The sequence below is a fragment of the Balaenoptera acutorostrata genome, chromosome X (assembly GCF_949987535.1).
Source record: "Balaenoptera acutorostrata chromosome X, mBalAcu1.1, whole genome shotgun sequence".
NCBI lineage: Eukaryota > Metazoa > Chordata > Mammalia > Artiodactyla > Balaenopteridae > Balaenoptera > Balaenoptera acutorostrata.
Window position 1 is genome coordinate 90,765,797 of NC_080085.1, and position 9,513 is coordinate 90,775,309.

A 9,513-nucleotide genomic window follows, 5' to 3' on the forward strand; every position below is an offset into this window, starting at 1 on the left:
CTAGGTGGGGCGTGGGATTGTGTAAACTAATATTCCTTGGATTTATACGAGGTGGGGGAGGGGCAGAAAACCCACCATTACCACTGAATATTACATTAACTAGTCAGGGTAAATTGTATTAGTCCATAGAAGCTTACTGAGGCTTGCTTTGTTGCCCAGCATATGATCTATTCTGGAACGTTCGATGAGTAGTTGTTATGTGCATTGTTCTATGTCAATTAAATACATTTGTTAACTTAAGTAACATTTTGAATCCTTCTCCGTCTAGCTGAGTTTTTGTCTGCCATTTTGTGCATCACCCAGTGAGCTGTGTTAAAATTTCCCACTGTGACTGTGAATTTGTCCATGCTCTATTTCTGTTAGATTTTGCTTTGCATATTTTGGCTCTATTTTAGGACATGTATACAAGTTTAGAATTTTATATTAATATCTCCTTATTGCATTGAACCTGTTATCACAAAGAAATCTCCTTCTTTCTCTAGTGATGCTTTTTTCTTTAAAGTGTACCTTTTCTTTTACTAATAGGGTTATACCAGCTTTCTGTAGGTTGCTGTGGAAAAGGTATACATTTTGCCATTTTTTTAATTTTCAAATTTTCTAGATGATTAAAATTTGCATGTGTCTCTTTTCAGGAGCATTTGATGGAAGGTTTCTTGTCCAGTCTGATAATAGCTGTCTTTCTATTTGGAATATTAATCTGAAATTTTTAATGTAAAAGTAGATGTAATTTGGTTTATATATACTATCTTACTGTATATTTATTTTTGCCTCTTCTAAGTTCTTTTTCCTTTCCTTTCCTTTGAAATGATTAACATTTTATAAGTATTAAATTGTTACCTCATGTGGCTAGATAAACATTCTTTTGCCATTCTTGTAGTGTTTACCCTTCAGATTACAATGTACATTTTTGCCGTTTCAGTCTAATGTTAGTTAATTAGTTCTTTAAAACTCCTCAGACAATTAGGGGACCTTGACACACTTTGATTCCATATACCCTCCAAATTTATTGTTATGCATTTTCATTCTCTATATATTTAAATCCCCAGAAGAAATTACTATCATTGTGTTATATAGTCAACACTCATTTAAATTTGCCTACATATTCACAAATGTCATTAGTCTTTCTTTCCTGTATCTATGTGCCTCCACCTGGGAGGATATTTCTTCTGCCCAAAGAAGAGCCTGTAACATTTCTTTTAGTTTGAGTCTTCTGGTCACATATTTTCCAAGTTTTTGTTACACGATGATGAAATGAATGCATATTTTAGGACTGTTTTTCCTTAAAGCATACTTTTTCTCCTATTACAATAATACTGTTACACTGAGTTGATATCTTGTTACTTTTGGAAACTTCTCAACCAAGATCTCTTCAAATACCACTTCTCCGCTGTTCCCTCCCCTTCTTTCCGGGACTCACATTAACCATGTGTGAGGTATGTTCACTGCATCACCTTTAATTATCTCCCCCTCGCTTTTGGTATTCTCCATGTTATGTCTCTCCAGGCTCCATTGTGGATCTTTTCATCGGACTTATCTTTCATATCTCTAATTCTTCCACCAGGCAGGGAGGTCACCTTTGACCCTTGAACCATCACACCAGGGTAGATTTCAGGGTAGGTTTTATTGTGCTCCTAGAGCCGAGCAGAGAAGAGAGATTTAGAGATGAAAAGCCACTTGTCCCAGGTCACATAACCTGAACCAAGCAGAGCAGGGACTAACATCACAGACTAAACCCTGGGTCCAGACCCTTTCCTCTGTGCTTGTTTTCTTCTTGGCTGTGAATGCTCCCCACCTCTCGTTTCCTGAGAAGCAGAAACACAGTGAAGTCTCTCAGCCTTTTTTTTTCTTCCTAACTATGATAATTTCCTATTTAGATTATAAAGTTGGCGATATGTCTTCATTAGCCGGATATTTACCCAGGAATTTTTCTGGTACTGAGACCATTGATGTGATATTCTCAATTTCAGGGTACAATAAGCAAGTTACCTCCTTACAAAGAAGAGCAAGACGCTGGTGTATTTACCAAAGGAGGTATAACAATTGGTCTGAACAAGTCAGGTCTGGTATTCATCCTTCATCCCAGCAACACCAAGATGGAGATCGAGCAACAAGTGATGTTCACAAGGATACTGGAGTAAGATAGTAAGTGACGAGGCAGCATGGCTGACAAGTATCAACCAGTGAAAAACAAAACCTTGTAGTTAAATATGTCATTCTTCTCTCTAACCTGGAAGAGTGAGGAATGATGGGATCAGGTTAATGGTTGAGCAATCTTTATTGTAGCTCTGCTATCATTGGGGAAAATGTAGAGAAGACTTCCCAAGGCTATACGGACCACTTTCTTCTCTCCACTTCCCCACAGTGCTCCCTATGCCATTCCATCCTGTCATCGGAGAGGCAATTTTCAGAAACAAGATGAAACCCATGTTAACAAGGAGACAGAGCAAAAGCCTCCAGAGAGACGAATGGAGAGAAACAGGCAGGATGAGACCTTGGGGAGCTGGTTCAAGACCACAGTGAGTGTGCTGGCTAAATGGACCTGACATGTAGAAGAAGATGACAGAGGGAGTCATGTTGGGCGTGTGTAGAGATGCTGGGAACTTTTCTCTCGTGGCAGTGGAGTTGGTAATCTGTCTTGTTATTACTAGGAGTTAACTTCCTAGATCATGTGAGGGCAGGTTCAGAGAAGCAACATAAAGGGAGCAGACTGACTGCAGGGGGCATGGGAGAGGCTGTCTAAAAGCAAAGGAGGAAACTACTGCCAAGGAGATGGAGCAACTTCACACCAGAAGACGCAGTTTGGCTCAAGCTGAGTGTGGGAGGAGGTTGAGTCTCTGGGGTCCTTGTCAGAGGGGCAGGCCAGGTCTGCCTTAGGTAGGATCTCTTAGAACTTTATAAAAGTAAGTACATGTGAAAGACATGAAGTCGATTATTTCAGGAAAAGTATTTAAGTGGAAAGAAAGGGTATTTAGGAAGTCCATGTCTGGTGTAAAAGTTAGCGATAACAGATAGTGTCCTACCTTAAGAAATTACCTAAAGCCTGAAAAAAGGTCCTAAAGCAAGACACAGCTGGGTCTTATCTTAACCTTGGATTCCATTGTATCAGTTTTCTTTCCCCAATTATTTCTTTGGCTCCTAGATTCCCTTCGGTATTCAATATGATGAGAAGTGGCTGCTGAATTTGATTCAGAAGCAATGCAGTGTCCCCTTCACCCCAGTCGAAGTAAGAGAGGACATGGAGGCCCATGAGAGGAAACGGGGTAGATGGCAGGCCCAGATGAGAAAAGCCTCTGGTCTCATATTATGCTTCTCTTGTCACTCTCCCTACAGTTTCACTATGAGAAAATGCAGGCCCAGTTCTTCGTTGAGAATGCCAACATTGCCTTCGCACTGAAGAATGTCAATGGCAAGATTTACAATGAGGCTAATGAAAGTGTGTGTGTCAAGGGCATGAGCAGGGCTAGCAGGGGACAAGAGGGCAGGACAGGGGCATGGTTTTGTTTGATCCCAGGGCTCAGATTTCCTGGAGCTTACCCAGCCCCTCTTGTGTTCTCAACAGATATCTATCTTTGTTGATCCCTGTGATGCACCGCACTCTGTGCTGAAGGAGCTGAGGTCAGAAAAGGTGGAGCAGATAAAGGTAACGCAGACTCAACACAACCTGTGCACTCACAGCCAGACCCACCTATTGCCCCCGATCACCACCTCAGACTCAGAGCCCTGAACCCCATCCCTAACTCTGCAGCTGCCCGTGAAGGAACGACACGATGCCTCCCAGCAATCTCTTGACATCCAGAGGCTCTGCTCTGACCCTGGTATGGCTACAGCAGTAATTGTAGAGCAGGTGAGGGCAGAGGGGTCTAGCTGGGAAGGATACTCAGGAATGGTACCTCGGGGAGGGGTTGGTGCTGGAGCTGTACCAGCCAGGAGCCTCTCAGCCTCTGTTTCCCTCCTCCTGGCTTCCTGGAGACTTGATGACCCGTGATACTGGAATGCCGCGAAACCCTAGAAATGGCATGGCCGCCTCCCTGCAGATCCATCCAGGGAATATGCCCAAGGTGAGGACCTTAGACCCAATGTTGGGGCTGGTGGTGATGGTGGGAGAGATTAGGTAGAAGAGGCAGATTGGTCTCAGGTATCCCCTGCTGGGGTCCTCACTCTAACTCTTTCCTCATCATAGCTTTTGCCCTTGGAGCTGAGCAATAAGAAACCCTACCAGCTGCATGGCCTGTCCAACTCTATGCCGAATGCTTCCAACACCAAGAACTTGAACCTCTCCAACACTGAGGTGAGGTGTGGTACCCAGATCCATCTTTGAAGGGAAGGTGGGAAAGCTCATGTGATGGTGACAGAGGAAGGGAAATGGATTTGTAGGAAAAGGAAGGGACTGGGGTGCACGGCCATCTTGGCTCTGTTTCTCTGGCCCATGTGGTTCCTCCTCATAATCACAGGTGAAGTCTGCAGGGGAGATGGACAAGGGTGAGCGGCTGGAGCCAGAAGGGATGTGTGCAGACAGAAACCCCCTGTGCACCAGCTTCCCTGATAAGTCAACCAACATAAGGTCAGATGTATCCTCTGAGCTACTCCCGAAAGTGGCCGTTTGCAAGGGGCAGCTGACATGGACCTCAGGGAGGACTACAGGCCCTATGCTCTCCTCTCTGCATCACAAAGTTGACAAAGTTTCAACCAACATCCAATGGGCCCCCAGCCCAATATCTGCATATTTTACATTCTTACCTGCTGTGTCTGAGCCATTCTGGGGCAGGTGAAGAGCTGCAAAAGGGGCGCCGTTTCCCCTTTCTTCTCTCTTCTTCCCTTACCCCCAACACGGGAGAGCTTCTTTCCCTTCCCTTTGTTTTCTCTCTCTCCCTTGCCTCTAGGCCCGAATGTCTCTGTCATCTCTCCCCTCGTACCTTCACTCCTTTTCTGTCTTCATCCCCCTTCATCTCCCTCCCTGCCTCCTGAGCCCCACCTCACTCGCCTCCCTGCCCCAGCATCCTGGGCCATCCATGGGGGGAGTCCAGGTCTTGGTCCAGATCTTGGCAGAGTGCTGGACCCCCAGTGAGGTAGCAGAGCCTCGGGCACACACCCCATTCCCTCTTCTCTCCACATCCTTCAGTGGGGCCCTGGAGGAAGGAAGGGAGGGGAAGGAAGCCCTGCAGCATGGGTTTGAAATGCTGGTCCTTGTGGCACTGGAGAAGGGAGTCCGGGCAGTCTGTGGGGGAGCTACCCAGGGGAAGGAGAGGAAGGGAGGGAGGGAGGCGGGGAGGGAGGTAGGGCATGCTCTCCCTCTGTGTCAGTCGATGGGGGGCGTGTTCAGGGCCCTGGAAGCCTGGGACACTGGGGTGTGGGTGTACTTGCTCCCATGAGGAGGAGGGTCACCACCATAGTTTCACTGGCTTTTCTGTTTTGTCTTGATTTTGGCAGCTCCATCCTGGAATTGTTCCCCAAGTTACTAACCTTGGTAAGTGTATACCTTGTTCACTGACTCCTCTAACTGGCACTGACAGCACCCACAAACTACTCTGAACCCCGTTGGGTCTTGCCCCAGTTACAGTTTTGAAACTGACCCTTAAAAGTCCTGGGCGGAGGGGGATGGTACAGCCCCTGTGGGAACCTGACAAAGGCTCTGGATCTTCTTCAACCACGTTCTTCACAGGCTTTGGGGAACCCACGGTGATGATCCAAACTGCAGTCCTGCCCATGGAATTTCCAGGGCCCTTTCACCCCTGACCTCTGACCCTCACCCTCTCTTGGGCCCATCCTTTTCCCTGATCATCCGGTACCACCTCCTGGTCTGCACTGCTGACTTCCTCTTCTCTTCCCCAGGGCGGCCAGGAGACATCCCCACTGGCTAAGTGTGGTATTGAAGCCTGCAAGCGCTTACCAACCTGCAAGGTGAGGATGGACGATCAAGTCGGGTTGTAAGTGGTGCATGAGAAGGGGGTGTCAGCCCTGGTCCTGAGGACTGTTTTGATTCCAGGGCAGCTACTTTGGATCTGATGAGCTGAAGAGCCTAGTCCTGCAATTCCTGCAGCAGTAAGTACCTCTGGGAAGCTGAGCAAGGGGGGGAGGGTGAGGACAGGTGAGGCCACCTAAGCACAGGTCTGCTCAGGGGAGTTTCCAAGCCTCATGTGAGGTCCAGACCACAGAGATAGACTGTCCTCATTGCTCCCCCTCAGGTACTACTTGATCCATGACTATGGAGACCGACGGTGTCTCGTGGGTGCTTATCACGAGCAGGCCTGCTTCTCCCTGACCATTCCCTTCCACCCCGAGGACCCAGCCCCGTGAGTATCACAGCACAGGCTCTGCTCCTGGGCCGTGTGCCTCCCCAGCAGACACAGGCCAGCTCCTGCAAACACCCACCACCCACTGTTGCTCTTTGTCTCCTAGAAGCAGCTTGTGCGAGTACTTCAAGGACAGCCGGAATATGAAGAAGCTCACGGACCCCCGTGAGTGTGTGATGGGAAGACTGGGTGGGAAAGGGCGGTGAAGGGGTCAATCATAGGGCCCAGGGCGTGGCAGCCCCTGACCTTCGCTCGCTTCCCCTCCCCTCACAGACCTGCGGGTCCAGCTGCTGAAGCACACAAATCGTGTCATTGTGCACACCCTCTGTGTGTTGCCCAAGACTCAGCATGACTTAAGCTCCTTCGTGGTGGACACGTGGTTCCAGACGGTGAGCGCCTGCTTCCTCCCTCGGGCGGGCCCAGGAAGCCGCAGGTGGGTAGGAGGTGCAGGTGGTGACTGGGCGCCTGGGCTCTTCCCTTTCAGGAAACGATGCTCTGCTTCTCTGTCAGCGGGGTGTTCAAGGAAGGTGAGTGTGTGTAGAGCCCCCCTCCCCAGAGGCCCCACTGCTGCCTCCCCCTGGCCAGGCTCACTCCCAGAACCACCCAGCTTCCCTGACACCTTCCCTTCCCTTCCGTTCCCTTCCCTTTCCTTCCCCCTTCTCTTCTCTTCCTTTCCCCTCCCCTCCCTCCCTCCCATTCCCTCCCCTCCCTCCTCTCCCCTCCCCTCCCCTCCCCTTCCCTCCCCTCCCCTCCCTCCCCTTCCCCACTGTGTTCTCCAGCCCTCAGGCTTCCCACAGACAACCCAGGTCTGAGTTGTGTCCATGCCTGTCTGCCCTGCACACCCTGGCCGTTGGGGACACAGGCTGTGGAGTTTGGTGGCTCTCATCCCAGATACTTACTCTGAGAACTTGGGCCGTTACTTAACCTCTCAGTTTCCTTATTTGCAAAATGGGATAGTAGTATCCACCTCCTGGGCGGCTGTGAAAAACGCATCCCGTGAACTTGTGTAGTGGTTCTCAGGGGCCCTGTCACTGGGCGCAGACTGCTCCTATAGTTGCCCTCCCCATTGCCCACACCCTGGCCCCCATGAACAACTGCCCTCTCAGCATGAGTATCCAGTCACAGCCTGACTGGGGACCGCCGGTTGAGCGTGTACAGCACGTGCGGCTCTAAGGGGTACTGTTGTTTGTTTGCTGTTGAAGTGGAAGGAAGTTCTCAGGGCTGCGTGCGTGCCTTCACCCGGACCTTCATCGCTACCCCTGCCAGCTACTCCAGGTGAGAGCCCTGTTGAGGATGGGAATGCCCATCCCCGCCTGGGCTCAGGGGCATGGGAATGTGGTGGCGCAGACCTTAGGTTTACTCGGTATTGTGGAAAGCCAGCAGGGAGATCCCAGGAGCAGTCTAGCCTAGTGGTTAAGAAGAGCATGGGCTCTGGAGTCGGCCTATGCGTTCTCTCGTTGACCCAGCACTCACTCGCTGTGTGACCTTGGTCAAGTCACATGACCTCTCTGTGACTCAGTGTCTTCTTCCGAGAATGGGGAACAGAGCGTCCACCCCTTGGGCTGTGGTAAAGGGTAAATGCGAAATTGCCCGTGGGTTGGGGATAAACCTATAAATCGAGTGAAGGTGGTAGACAGTCTCTCCAAAGGTGGGCTCTGTGGGGAGGGCCAGAGGTACCAGCCAAGGAACCCGGGAGACAGACACAGGAGGGGCGTGGAAGGAATCTGGTTGCTGAGTGCCAGTGGGAGCAGAGTCAATATTGGGGGTGTGGGTGTCCATCCAGGCGTAGTCTGAGGGCCCATTTTTCCTTCAGTCTGTGCATCGTGAATGACGAGCTGTTTGTGAGGGACGCCAGCCCCAGTGAGACCCAGAGTGTGTTCTCCATCCCAGTGCCTATGCCCACCTCCAGCTCCATGCACACCCTCTCCCAGGAGCAGCAGGACATCATGCAGGCGTCCTCCACCCAACCTGAGGTGAACCTCTAGTTGTCTCAGAAGTGAGTGCTGGGTTTGCGTGGGGATAGGAGGGAGCTGGGAGGAGTAGAGGAGTGATTAATGGGAACTTGAAGGTAATTATTTTACATCTATTTTTTTCTTACAAACGTTTAGTTGTGAGAAATTCCGTAATTTCATACTAATACATTTCCATGTATTATAAAATACAGTTTTCCTATCTTATATACTGTTTTGAAACTTCTTTTGTTTATCATTAGCACCAGCATAGCTTCCTCTCAGTATATGTGAAGCTACATTATTATTTCTAAGATCAATATATTAAACAATTGAATTCCAGGAAGCCATAAGCTATTATTGATAGGCATTTAACTTTTCACTTCTTTTTCAGCATTACATGCTGTGGCATCTGCTCATTCTGGTACATACATGTTGGGAAACTTGAAGGCTTGCTCTTGTAGCATAGATTTAGCTGTGACGTTGTGTGGTCAAGTGTCTCCAGTTTGGTCCTAAGGGAGGTCATCTATCCTCCCCCACTACAGGTGCTTTCAGTACGATGAGTAGACTATACCAGAACTAAAAAATTCTTTACTCATCAAAAAGTCAATTCTGAGAATTCAGAGATAAGAAGAAATAGACCTCTAGGGTTTCAGGAAGGTGAAGGCGGACAGAAGTCAGGTGCCCTGGGGTTGAAACTCAACGGCTGCTGGCTCTGCTGACATCCCAATTCTTTCTCTTTACTTTCTTCAGCCCAAGGGCAAGATTCCAGATGAATTTTGAGATGAGACCCTCATCCACTGACCTGGGATCTTGAGAACAAAACTCTGCAAATGAGCCTTTAGATGTCATTTTCATCCTCCTCATATTTGTTACCTCTCTTCTCTTAACTGAAGCCATATCCATGACTAAGCTTGCCGTCCAGCTAATCAGGAAACCAAAGTTTACCGTGTAGGCCTGCCAGTTGTTCTGTATTTTTCCCACGCATGATCCTTGTTTATCTTTATTAAAGAGTAACATTGCACATTGTATGTTGTGTGTCTTGGATTGCTCTTCCCCTGACCCAACCATGAGTTAGTGGGGCCAGGACCAAAAGGTCCCATCTCCCACATCATCCCTGGCAGTCTCTAGCATTTATAGCCGACCTATACAGTGCTTGAAAATTACAGAGTAAGGACTCCATTCCTGGACTACCCTAAAATCCAAGCTTTGCCTCCTGATAACCTTCTCTCCACCACTTCAGTACTCACAAGTTGTGACCGTTCTGATGTTCA

General features: G+C 48.7%; 1 protein-coding gene across 1 annotated transcript in view; it reads left to right on the forward strand.

Annotated features, from left to right (window-relative positions):
* LOC130706530 (nuclear RNA export factor 3-like) overlaps positions 1-9,215 on the forward strand; it is a 90,566-nt gene extending 81,351 nt beyond the window's left edge. The window contains exons 3-21 of the mRNA XM_057539085.1: positions 1,968-2,142; positions 2,363-2,516; positions 3,140-3,223; positions 3,331-3,435; positions 3,560-3,640; positions 3,746-3,815; positions 3,970-4,058; positions 4,181-4,288; positions 4,452-4,561; positions 5,428-5,464; positions 5,830-5,898; positions 5,984-6,039; positions 6,183-6,290; positions 6,397-6,455; positions 6,564-6,679; positions 6,775-6,817; positions 7,493-7,565; positions 8,104-8,263; positions 8,993-9,215. Coding sequence (XP_057395068.1) covers positions 1,968-2,142; positions 2,363-2,516; positions 3,140-3,223; positions 3,331-3,435; positions 3,560-3,640; positions 3,746-3,815; positions 3,970-4,058; positions 4,181-4,288; positions 4,452-4,561; positions 5,428-5,464; positions 5,830-5,898; positions 5,984-6,039; positions 6,183-6,290; positions 6,397-6,455; positions 6,564-6,679; positions 6,775-6,817; positions 7,493-7,565; positions 8,104-8,263; positions 8,993-9,022 — 1,727 coding nt within the window. The 3' untranslated portion in view covers positions 9,023-9,215. The remainder of the gene's footprint in view (positions 1-1,967; positions 2,143-2,362; positions 2,517-3,139; positions 3,224-3,330; positions 3,436-3,559; positions 3,641-3,745; positions 3,816-3,969; positions 4,059-4,180; positions 4,289-4,451; positions 4,562-5,427; positions 5,465-5,829; positions 5,899-5,983; positions 6,040-6,182; positions 6,291-6,396; positions 6,456-6,563; positions 6,680-6,774; positions 6,818-7,492; positions 7,566-8,103; positions 8,264-8,992) is intronic.
* Positions 9,216-9,513: the final 298 nt, after the last annotated feature.